The 12,830-nt window shown below is 40.1% G+C and overlaps 1 protein-coding gene across 1 annotated transcript in view; it reads right to left on the bottom strand.

Annotated features, from left to right (window-relative positions):
• LOC119025281 (interferon-induced protein 44-like) overlaps window positions 1–12,830 on the bottom strand; it is a 47,485-nt gene that overhangs the window by 2,864 nt on the left and 31,791 nt on the right. The window contains exons 6-7 of the mRNA XM_037108683.1: window positions 5,792–5,950; window positions 306–474 (exon numbers count right to left, since the gene is read on the bottom strand). Of these exons, the coding sequence (XP_036964578.1) occupies window positions 306–474; window positions 5,792–5,950 (328 nt within the window). The remainder of the gene's footprint in view (window positions 1–305; window positions 475–5,791; window positions 5,951–12,830) is intronic.

The raw sequence follows: 12,830 nt of genomic DNA, 5'->3' as shown, positions 1-12,830 counted from the left end.
AACACAACAAAGTCATAAAGTAGAAAATCTTTTCTCCTGATACAAATGTGAACATTTATTTTATAAATACTTTCTCTTGATCGTTGTATTGGAATCTGTCAGTCATTTTATGAATAACTTGTCATAGTTGGACAAATGACCCAGAGTTGACATGAAGTTAAGATTCTGTGTATGGAAGGTGACCTCAAGTGTTTGTTAAACTGTTAGTATTCTAGTAAATTGAAGATTTTCCTAAATGTTGACTGAACAGGTTTGACTAAATCTCTCATCCTCCTGTGGAACAGATATTATATTCATAGTCTTACCCAGGTCATGGGCTGCCTGTCTGATGTCTTTTATCTTCTGCAGAACTGATGCCTTAATTTCTGCTGAGTTAGCAGAAAGCACACAAACCAGAATATGAACTTTGTCATCTGCAGAAGGTTGTGGGTTGTAGTCTGATTTACCACTGGACAGTGAAGATACAGGGTTGAACTGGAAGACAATGTAAAACACAATTATGACACGTGAATACAAACAGTACTTAAACTGCTACACCAACTCAACAGTGTGGTCATTAATCACCAAAGGAGAGAAGGATGTAGGATTCTTACTAATGTCCATGGATATGTTTTAGTTTAGACATATTAAAGGGATAGTTCGGGTTTCGTAGAACCTCTGTATCCCTACACATTAGCGCAACTGGGCCTTGCACTGTATTTTGCCGCTTGCAGATCACCTGTTTGGTTAGAGTTTCAGCGTAGGGATACGGAGGTTCTATGGCTGAGAAAATGTAGTGCCAAAAGAAAAGGCGGTCTGACGGCAATGTAAAGTGGTGAGAATTTTCTCTATACAAAATACACTTGAACTGTTATAGATTTTTTAAGGTGAGCCTTGTTTCAGGTGGTTTATTTCACTTTTTCTCTGGACCCCGTTCACTGCATTACAAAGCTGAGCATCTGGGCTGGAGCGGCTCTCTGTTTCTCCAAACTGAGGCTGCGGTGATCGGTGATTACTGTGGGGAACAGATCAACTATAGATATGTACTTTATATGACCCCACTTCAAAAAGCACAAACTATCCCTTTAATGTCAAACACGGACGACTTGCAGCATCTGTGTTTTTATACCCTTATACCCTTCTGTTGAGACCAATCCTACAGACCTCTGATTGGTCAGCATAGAGAGAACAGGTTGGCAGTCTGTGACCACCTATGATGTTGCTCTGTACACGTCCTGCCTCTCTGACGCATTAAAAGGACACAGTGATAAAGATCGTCTCTCTCTTCAGGCTGAGTTTGATGTTCTTTCCACTAAAGAGGTTGAGGAGCTCTTATTTAAGGCTAAATATAGTTATTATGAATCTGGGGATAAGGTGACCAAACTTTTGGCCCATCAGCTTCGACAGGCTTCCTCCTCTCAGCAGATTCTCACAAATTCATACGCATTCTGGCATCACAACCAATCCTAAAAAAATAATGATCTGTTTAAACAGTTTTATTCCTCTTTGCATACTTCTGAGTTTGGGCCTGATCTGTCAGCCCTGGATAGTTTTTTTTTGCCTCACTGGAGTTGGTTAGGGTAGATGCTGACACTGCCAAGCGTTTAGATGTGCCAGTCACCATAGATGACCTTAAACGGCAACATTTTCTATGCAGTCTGGAAAATGTCCAGGCCCAGATGGTTTTCCGACCGAGTTTACAGGACCTTTTTTGACAAATTGGCACCAGTTTTGATAGAAATGTTTAATGAATCTCTTACTCTTTCTAAATTACCTCAGACTCTAAATCAGGCCTCCATATCATTACTCTTAAAAAAGAATAAGGACCCTCTGTCCTGTTCAAGTTACCGTCCAATTAGTCTTTTATCTGTAGATGTAAAACTTCTGTAAAATTATTAGCTCTGTGACTGGAATCAGTTTTGCCTTTGATAATCTCTCCTGATCAGACAGGTTTTGTCCAGAACAGACATGGTTCTTTAATCTCAGACGACTTCTTAATGTTGTTTATAATCATTGCACTTCATTGGGGCCAGAAGCCGTAATCTCATTAGACGCGGGGAAGGCTTTTGATCGAGTGGAGTGGAATTACCTTTTTTACGCTTTGGAGAGATTTGGTTTTGGCCAGGAGTTCATTTCTTGTATTAAGTTGCTCTATTCATCCCCTGTGGCTTCAGTCAGAACTAATGACACCCATTCAGATTATTTCCCTTTGCACTGCTCCACTCGTCAGGGCTGCCCTCTGAGTCCTCTTCTATTTGCTGTTGCTATTGAACCTCTGGCTATTGCACTTCGTTCAGAGCCAGGCATTACTGGAATAACAAGATATGATCTTGAACAGAAGGTTTCCCTCTATGCCGATGATTTATTACTATATGTGTCCAATCTCTCTGTTTCAGTTCCAGCTGCTCTTGACATTCTTTGTTAATTTGGTCAAATTTCAGGCTATAAACTAAATTTGGACAAAAGTGAGCTGTTTCCTTTAAATCAAGCTGCCCAAGATGCTGCTCAGGGTTTCCCATTCAAAATTGTTCCATTTGGCTTTAAATATCTTGGTATCCAGATCAGAGACTAATTTGAAGATTTGTTTGATCATAATTTTGCCCCTTTGTTAGATCAGATACGGAAGGACTTTCAGCGGTGGTCACTGTTGTCTCTTTCCCTCGTGGCCAGGGTTAATTCGGTTAAGATGAATATCCTCCCCAAATTGTCTTATCTCTTCCAGTGCATACCTATCTTTCTTCCTCAGTCTTTTTTTATTACAAATTAGACAAATTAATCACTGAGTTTATATGGAACAGGAAGGTCTCTCGTTTGCGAAAGGAGCTGTTGCAGAGACCTAAGACCCTTGGGGGCTTGGCCCTTCCTAACTTGAGGTTTTATTACTGGGCTTCCATCCTCAGAGTAATTCAGCTTTGGATTTCTCTGGAGGGGGCACCAGCTCCTCCTACATGGCTGAGTATGGAGATGTTTTTGTCACACCGCAGTGAGGTTTGTCCTGTCTTGGTTTTTTTGTCCTGTGAATTTCATGTTTTATTTTGAAAAGTAACTCTCCTCTCGTTTCAGGTCACTTGCCCTTCCTCTTGTGTCCCCGGTCTGACGTCATCCCTGATCCTTGATTGTTTTCACCTGTGTTCCCCTTCCTCATGTGTATAAAGTCTTTGTCTTCCCCTGTCTGCGTTGCCGAAGTATTTCGTCGTTAGTCATGTACGGAAGCCTTATCCACAGTCTTGCATTGTAATTCCCAAGTTAAGTATCGCCAAATTTTATTTTCTGAATTTGTTCTCTTTGGTTGTTTGATCTTTTGTTTCTAAAGTTTGTGGTTAGAGTTTTGATTTTCAGTTTAGGATTTTGATAGCTGTTTGTTTCCCTCCGTGTGGAGCACTTTTTGTTGTACCTTTTATTACTCAGTGTAGATATTTTTCATAGCCTGTGAGCTGACCTCTTCGGAGAGTTTTTGTTTTCTATTTAAGTTTTATAGTCTTGAATTTAAGAATAGTATAGATCCCTCCTTCGGGAGCGTTTTCCGTTTTATGTGTTATTTGTCTTGTACATCTTGTCTGTCTCCATAGAAATTTAATAGCCATTGATTTGTCATTCATACTAAAGACTTACAGATCAGTAAAATAAAACCTGTCTTTACATCAATCATTCTGCATCTGAGTCCTCTCTCCTTGTCTGAGCGTGACAGTTTTCAGATAAACCTGCTTCATTGACTGCTCTCATCCACGCTCCTCCTAGCTTTTCTCTTTCCACTTTTTGCAATAATATCTTAGTTAAATCCACTTTTAAAATTTGGAAGCAATTCCGACGCTTTTTTGGTATACAGACCTTCTCTTTCCTAGCACCTTTATCAGCTAACCCTGTTTTTCATCCTTCCTTGATTGATGGGGCTTTTCTTTGTGGTCTGACTATGGCATCAAAGCATTTAGGGACTTGTATATTGCTGGTACATTTGCATCCTTCCAGCAACTCTCTGAGAAATTCCATTTGCCTAGGCAACATTTTTTTAGATATCTCCAAGTTCATAGTTTCATCCGCAATCTTAGCCCCAGTTTCCCAAGTATCCCAGAGGCCTCTCTAATTGACTCCTTTTTAATCCCATTTCCTACCATTAAGGGGGCTATTTCACGTCTATATAATCTTGTTTATTCTTGGCAGCTAACCCCGCTGCATAAAATTAAAACCCAATGGGAGGAGGATCTAGGGAAGGAGATCTCGGACAAGCTGTGGGATGCCATTTTGCGTAGGGTTTACTCCTCATCTATTTGTGCTAGACACGGTCTGACCCAGTTCAAAATCCTACATCGTACCCATCTCACTCGAGTAGGTGACCATTCTGTGTTGTTGTTTTGTTTTGTGTTTCTGTTGTTGGGGTGTTTTTGTGTGTGTGTGTGTGTGTGTGTGTGTGTGTGTGTGTGTGTGTGTGTGTGTGTGTGTGTGTGTGTGTGTGAATATGTGTGTATTTATTCATTTATTCACTATTATTTACCCCTTATCTGTTTTCATTTTATTTTATTTTATTCTTCTTCTTGTTATACTTGACACTGTTTTGACTCTCGATTGTCATCTCTTGATTTTGTTATGTCACTGAAAAATCAATAAACAGATGTTTTGTTTTGTTTTTTTTAAAAAAGGACACAGTGAACTAAGACAGCACATAATCATTGTCTTGTTTTGAAATGATGAGCGCCTGTGAGTGCCATCTTAACTTAACAGTATATAGTCTGGTCTGTGTTTGAGGTTGCTGCTGGAAAACGCAAGTGTCATTTTGTGAGCGTGCATGTGAACGCTTGTATATGTGCAATGCTGAGGTTCATTAACATTGCTGCCTGTTGGTATTTATCAAATATAATAAATAACACAAGTTATACTTCAGTCTTGTGTTTTTCAGTCAAAGAACAGTGCTGGAAGTGGCTGGTGAATAAAACAGAGACAGAGAGAGAGAGAGGTGATGTACTGTCCAGCTCGGTTAACAACACAGACAGCCGGGTTTTACTACAAGCACATAAACTTAACGTTACTGTTAGAGACCACAAGTTTATCTGACGGCTGTTCTGTAAGTCTTTATTATGTTTTTATCTTTCCATGACCAGAAGATAAAGCTAGCTCCACCTTAATGAAGTTGTTGACACAGCTTTGATATGAAGGGGAGGCGGCATAGTTTGCGGGGCCCGAAAGAGTACATATCAATTCAAATTTTCATTGTTTTGCTCCAGTTTTCTTATTGCTAAACTATTAATTGGGTTCTTAATCTGGTGAAATACAATATGAGACACAACTGGAAAATAAGACCAAAAATCTGCAGCCTTGTTATTTTGACAGGTTAACAGCATCATTTTATGAACTGATTGATATAAAGGTGTGCATGTGCTCTGATATTAATGTTATAATCCAGAGTGACAGCAGCCTCTCTGTGGACTCTCCCATTGCAGAGTTTATAGCTAATGGGTTTATCAAACAAGCCCAGTTTGGGCCCAGAAACATCATGAGCTGTTATCAATCAGAATCATAATAAATTATGAGGTCATGCTACAAACTGTATGACACAACTTTCTACATCACCAACATCGATTGTTCAAGATTAAGCAGATTTTGTCACATTTTGCCTGAGAAGGCTATCGACAATGCTGCTATGAAAAGTGTCATTAACCTCCAAGTGGTGCAGCAGTTCAAATCATATTTGTTCATTCCAACACATTTTCTTAAGATTTCAGTTAATAACATTTGAACAATCCAGGTAACGGTGTGTTTCTATCACAATGTATTTGATAATGCTGATAGTGTAAAAAAGTGTATTAATGTGATGTTGTACCGTGTAACCGTCTCTCACGTGTCCATTCAAGGCCAGTTTGATGTCATCAGGACGAACTCCAGAGCCAGACCCTTCCTCCAGACCCATGATGTCAGTGAAGACGAAAGGATAAACTGTCTGTTGGTTTCCTTTTTCTTTTCTGATTTCATGAGTTTTATGCTGTAACAGACACACAAACACTTTTAGTGACTATACTGCCGTTGACAGATGTTTGGTACTGTAGTGTGTTCCATGACCTGCCTGGATACATCGATATGGATCCTGGTTGTTTTTAATGTTCGTCTCAGATTCTGGTTCAGTTTGGGATCAATTCATTTAACGTATCACAGATCAACACTATGATCAACAGTGAAATCAGTCGCACAGTGTCAACAACCCTATATACCAAAACATCTATATACATCTATCATCTGTGTGTGTGTGTGTGTGTGTGTGTGTGTGTGTGTGTGTGTGTATCCTTCCACAAATAACATCCCGTATAGTGTTTTCTAGACTCCATACAGGAGATGTAAACACTGAACATACATGATCTCATTTATAGTCATCCACAAAGACAGGGTTTGTTGTCTTTTTTTCCAGTTCTCTCTCATTTCCATTCCCTTCTTACAGAGCCCCTTTCTCTTAATGGAGAACATCGAAAAACTTATAATCATACGAACAAATGAACAATTTAAAGTAAAGAGAACCAAGGGATTTATGATACAACATTATTACTCAACAAAGTCAATCCAGTTTTTCCAGAAATTTTTTAATTTACCAGATTCTAATCTGAGTGAAAAAGTAAACATTTCCATCATATAAATATTGTGCATTACTTCAACCCAATCTTAGTTTTAGTTTGATTTATTTTGCACAATTTAAAAAAAAATACAGGTGAGTTGTTCAGAAACTTTCTTTTTAGTAAACTATGTACACAAACAATGTTCTCAATGCTGGTGTTCATGTGTAGAGACCCTGGTGATGCTACCAGCAAAGTTTCATGTTGTGTCGATACTTCTTACTGTTTAATAATAACAATAATAATAATAATAATAATGATAATAATAATGTAATCATTTCATATCGAGGTCGCGGGCCTCTCAGTAAAAACAGTTAAAATTTAGAGCAATATTTAGCTCCTTTCCCTGTAAGCTAGCATGACATGTTTGATTTCAGTGGATTCATTCTAATTTCAAGATTTGATGCTTGCTCGATGCTATGATGCTTATGGCTTAAATAAATCTTAAAAACTGAGCCTTCAGAAGACAGTTAAGTTAATGCCAGATGATCCACCATCATTTTCAGAGGGTTAAAAGAAAGCCAAGATCTGAGGTGGAGAATAATTCCAACTTTAAGATCATGGTGATCAATGAGGCAGAGTTTAATTAAAATAAACATGTCAGTCGAACAGATACGTCAAGTGCATCATCAGCAGCAGCAGCAGCAGCATCAGCAGCTGTCTGTCAGCTCCTACAAAATAAAAATAGCCTATAATCCATATTTATGTCAAAATAATTTTCATTTGTTAAAAACAGTTCCAAAAAAAAGAGTAAGTGTATGTGTATAATATAATTCAGCTATCACTACAACAGAGTGTTTGGTCAGTAGTCTGGGACTCTCACCTTCCTGCTGTGCAGGAGGAACAGAGGAGAACATTCCTGCTGCATGCAGACTGTGACTCAATACAACTCTCAGTACAATCAGAGAAATGTTTAGATTTTCTGGAAATCAGAAGATTAAATCACAATAACCATAAAGCCTCATATATGTATTTTTTCACTCCAAATCCAAAGCCACCAGCTGTGAGTCTGCAGCTGTGGAGATAAATTAGAGCTGCATGCAGGACGACAAGGGAGACAGTGAGCAGTAACCACGGAACTGTAACTGGTTGAAGATCTTTGTATTTCTTTTCACTAATATGGTAATTAATTAATCATTTCAAAAATATCATTAAAATGCATAGTTTTATATAGAACAGCACAGTTTTTAACTGGCCTATACAAGGGCCCAATTAGATTTTTTTTCAGGTTTGTTGTGGTCCATAGTGTGTGTAAGGAATAATGTGCTGTAGGTGTATAGTTAAGTAATCAAAATACTGAATAAAATGTCTAATGGTGGACACTAATGAGCAAACTCTGAGTATTGGCTTTCCTTTGTTGTGGTGAGTTTCAGGTGGTGGATGGACAACAAGTTTGTCACGTCTCAAATATGCAATGTCACCTCTCTCTCGAGCTGCCTTCATTGCTGGGAGTAGTTCTTTCCTTCTTTGCTGGACGGCTTCAGGGAAGTCTTCATTAATGAAGATGCCAGAGCACTTCAAGTTTTTAGCTTATCCAGAACAGCAAGTCTGTCCTTCAGCCGCGGAAATCTGACCACACGCTTTTCTGATGATGTCATTGTCTTCCCAGTCCTATGAGCCCAATCCAGCTCGATTCTCAGATGATCCAGTTGCAGTTTTTCACTGAGTACTTTTCTCACCTTTTACTCAGATTCAGGCACTTTTTCATTCCCAGACTCTTTAACGCCATTTACAACAATATTTTGGCATGTTGACTGGCCCTCCAGATATTGTCTTGTCTGAGACTGAAATCATGCTTTTGCAGATTGTGTCCAAGTCTGTCCTGGTTTTGCTACAGTTCTTGGACCAAAGTTTACATGAGATTTTAAAATCTCCAATTTCCTTTTGAGTCATTTCCAGACTCATGTTGAGATCATAGACTTGCTTTGACAGATCACCAGTCCGCCTGTTAGAATCAGAATCAAAAATCCTTTAATGTCCCGCAGACGGGGAAATTTGTTTGTCACAGCAGTGACAGAATATTACAAAAACAGGAACAATAGTAAAAATAAGCAATAAAATTAAAAAGGAAAGAAATAGACATATTTACATGATGTAATGCAAAATTAACAGCATTTTTTTAAACATATATTTTAAATACAGATAATAAACATGGAGTAAATATGGGTGTTAAGTAAATTGACCAGATAGTGCAAAAACAGAAGTGACCTTGTGCAGACATACTGCATAGTGCAGGGTACAGGGTGTATAGGCTACTGGGAGCAGTGTTGGTTGTAAACTCTGACAGCAGCAGGAAGGGAGGACCTGCGATACCTCTCCTTCACACACTTAGAAGAGTCAGCTATTATCTGAACGCAAGTTTTGAAGCGTTTTTTGTTGTTCAAGCAAAGTCCTGTTAAAGTCTTTCTGTTGGTCCAACAATTCACACACTTGAGCCATGGTTACATATTCCTCAGTGGTAGAGTTAGGAGCTTTGGGTGGCATGGTTTGGTCATCAAGGCCTGCTAGACCCAAAGTTCAGCAGGAGCAGCAGACCCAGAAGCCTCCACAAAATGCTAATAATGTCCACAATTTTGCTGTAGAGAGTTGGTTAGACCCTTCTTAATTCAATCAGCAACAGAAATGTTAAATTCTAGGCAGGATTCCTAAGATTTCTGTTGGATATAAAACCAGCCACAGTTCAGAGAAACACAGCGGCAGGTATCTTGACAAGCACCATCACCACAGACCATCTTAGGTGATTGTCTTCAGCCACTTCCTGGCTTTTTTACTAGCAACCAACAAGATCCCAAACATGTATTTGTCTCCTGAATTTGTAATTCTTTTGTTCCCTTTTCCCAGGAAAAATATATCAAATGTACATGGAAATTCCACTGTGCTGATCCCTGAACTGTTTGTCGCTGCCTGCTGGTGGTCTTTGGTACAGTTGATTTTCTTAAGTTTCATTTTCTCACCATGTGCTCAGTTGATGAGCTAGAAGCACCAGAAAATGTTTGCACAATGCAAGGCAGACTTAGAGGAAGAACTGTACATGTTGCAAAGAGAGAGAGCAGTGCTACTGCACCCTCAGCTGAAGCAGCAGCAGAGAGAAGGATTTAGCCTAGGTTACTCTTGAATGCACAAGAGAGTGTGTTCATGCCCATTCTTTGCCATTAGACACTCAATAACATGATCCAGTCATACAGCAATCACTTGAAACACCTCACCACATTGAACTGAAAGCAGATCATGTTATTCCACCTGCTAAAGTAGAGCAACATTCTCTCTCCAAGCTGAGCATTAAAGATGGAATTATTGATTACACACAAAAGAAACATTATTCTTATCAGCCACCTCCCCCAGTGTCTCATGCTGCCAGCTTTCACAGCTAGCCACGTGAAGCTCCAGTTATGACCGATTTGGCAAAATAAAGTGGGGAGAACAAGTATTTGATACACTGTCGATTTTGAAGGTTTTCCCACTTACAAAGCATGTTGAAGTCTGTAATTTTTATCATAGGTACACTTCAACTGTGAAAGACGGAATCTAAAACGGAAATCCACAAAATCACGTTGTATGATTTTTAAATAATTAATTAGCATTTTATTGCTTGACTAAGTATTTGATCACCTACCAACCAATAAGAATTCCGGCTCTTACAGACCTGTTTTTTCTTTAAGAAGCTTTCCTGTTCTCCACTCATTCCCTGTATTAACTGCATCTGTTGTTACCTGTATAAAAGACACCTGTCCACAAACAGACTCCAACCTCTCCAAAATGGCCAAGACCAGAGATCTGTGTAAGGACATCAGACAAAATTGTATAAGGTTGGGATGGGCTACAGGACAACAGGCAAGCAGCTTGGTGAGAAGGCAACAACTGTTGGCGCAGTTATTAGAAAATGGAAGAAGTTCAAGATGACGGTCAATCTCCCTCAGTCTGGGGCTCTATGCAAGATCTCACCTCGTGGGACATCAATGATCTTAAGAAGGTGAGGGATCAGCCCAGAACTACACGGCAGGACCTGGTCAATGACCTGAAGAGAGCTGGGGCCACAGTCTCAAAGAAAACCATTAGTAACACACTACGCCACCATGGATTAAAATCCTGCAGCGCACACAAGGCTTTTCTGCAAAAGGGACAGGATGACTGCACCGTAATTAGGGGAGGATGGATGGGGCCATGTATCGCGAGATCTTGGCCAACAACCTCCTTCCCTCAGTAAGAGCACTGAAGATGGGTCGTGGGTCTTCCAGCATGACAACGAGCCGAAACACACAGCCAATGGCTCCGTAAGAAGTATCTCAAGGTCCTGGAGTGGCCTAGCCAGTCTCCAGACCTGAACCCAATAGAAAATCTTTGGAGGGGGCTGAAAGTCTGTATTGCCCAGCGACAGCCCCGAAACCTGAAGGATCTGGAGAAGATCTGTATGGAGGAGTGGGCCAAAATCCCTGCTGCAGTGTGTGCAAACCTGGTCAAGAACTACAGGAAACGTCTGATCTCTGTAATTGCAAACAAAGGTTTCTGTACCAAATATTGAGTTCTGTTTTCCCCGTCTGCGGGACATAAAAGGATTTCTGATTCTTATTCTAAAATACTTGATCTCACCACTGTACCTGGTTAGAAGAGAGATGGTAAGGTCTGAGCTGTTAAAATTTGACCACCATCCAGAAAAGTATCGGGCCTGGAAATCGTTCTTCCTAGATGTTACAAAAGGGCTTGATTTTTCTGCCAGAGAATAGCTTGACCTACTGATTAAGTGGCTTGGTCCACATTAAGCTTTGCAAACGATGCGAATCAGATCAGCTCACGTCCACAGTCCTTTAACGGGTGTTCAGATGGTTTGGCAGCGATTGGAGGAGACTAGGGATGTTACATTATGAAAATTTCACACCTCGGTAATAGCAACAAAAATGATCACACTTATCATTATTCTGTGGTATTTTTAAAATGTCTTAGAAATGTGGAAAAAACACTGTATTCTGCCGCCACTCGTGTGTGTGTCCTGGCTTTGCTTGCTACATCAGCTCGACAGATAACAGTTTCTCAAGAGAAGGACTGAAGCTTGAATCTTTTCTAACCTTTACTCAGGAAGTACTGTTAAACTAGACAAAGAATACATCTTAGTATCACATTCAGTTACGAATGTTTTTCAAGAACAATACCGTTAGTTTGCCAGATAAAACAATGAGCAAAAAATGTGCTAGCCTAATGCTAACATATATAGGAAATTACATTACAATGCTAGCAGTTAGCATACATGATCAAAATACACATTTCGGCTAACTTGAATTCATTAACCAAAGCTTTCATCTATAGTAACTTTAGTGTTCAATGACAAGACAACTGTATCAAATCATACTTACAGACAAATGTATTTTCTGTGACAGGACGTCACACTCCCCGCCTGTTTCTGTGTTAGCAGCATAGCAGACGTGAGGACAGTGGGCATGTCTGGATCGGATGACACTGGAACAAGGGGTCTGGCATTCATGATGGCAATGACTTCAGACATGAATGTGACCAAGAACTTCAATATGCACAGCTCTTGTAACCATGCAAGTAAAGATAACTGCCCAGCATTTACTGTCTGCAATGCCACCTCGCATTTGTCTTGAATTTATGGTCCATGGGCCGAACACATCAACACCTACATTTGTGAATGGAGGACCAGAGTTGAGTTGTTCAGCAGGCAGATTTGACATTTTTTGTTCTTCCATTCTTCCTCTTAGCTTATTACAAGTCACACATCTATGTATGATGCTTGACACACCAGTCTCTTGCCTCCAATCAGCCACAGTCTAGCAGCGCGATCAGCGCCCTCTGTCAAGTGTCTTCCCTGATGAGCAACCCTTTCATGGTAATGCCTCACCAATAATGTTGCTATGTGGTGCCTTTTGGGAACAATGATTGGGTGCGTCTTTTCCCAGGGCACGTCAGCGAAAGAAACATGTCCTCCAGATCTCAGCAGGGCTATCTACAGCCACAAGTGGATTCAGTTTTCTCAGAAGGCTTGACTTTGGGACGACTTCACCTCTGGGGAGGCATTTCATTTCCTTAGCATCATGTTGAGCATTTCTGATGATTATTAGTTTTGCTTGTGTCAGCTCGGCCATTTTGCTGGTTGCGCCCTTTGTGCAGGACCTGGCCTTGTGTACAAGCTTGGTAATTGCTTGACTAAGTGGCTTCTAGCTGGAGAAGCGCTCAAATCTGTGTGACTCCAGCCCACTCATTGTCTGTTGTTTTGAGATAGGCCACTGCTGATGTGGCCATGTTGGAAGC

Source organism: Acanthopagrus latus, chromosome 9 (genome assembly GCF_904848185.1).
Source record: "Acanthopagrus latus isolate v.2019 chromosome 9, fAcaLat1.1, whole genome shotgun sequence".
NCBI classification, from domain to species: Eukaryota; Metazoa; Chordata; class Actinopteri; order Spariformes; family Sparidae; genus Acanthopagrus; species Acanthopagrus latus.
This window is presented reverse-complemented; position numbering and strand designations above follow the sequence as displayed.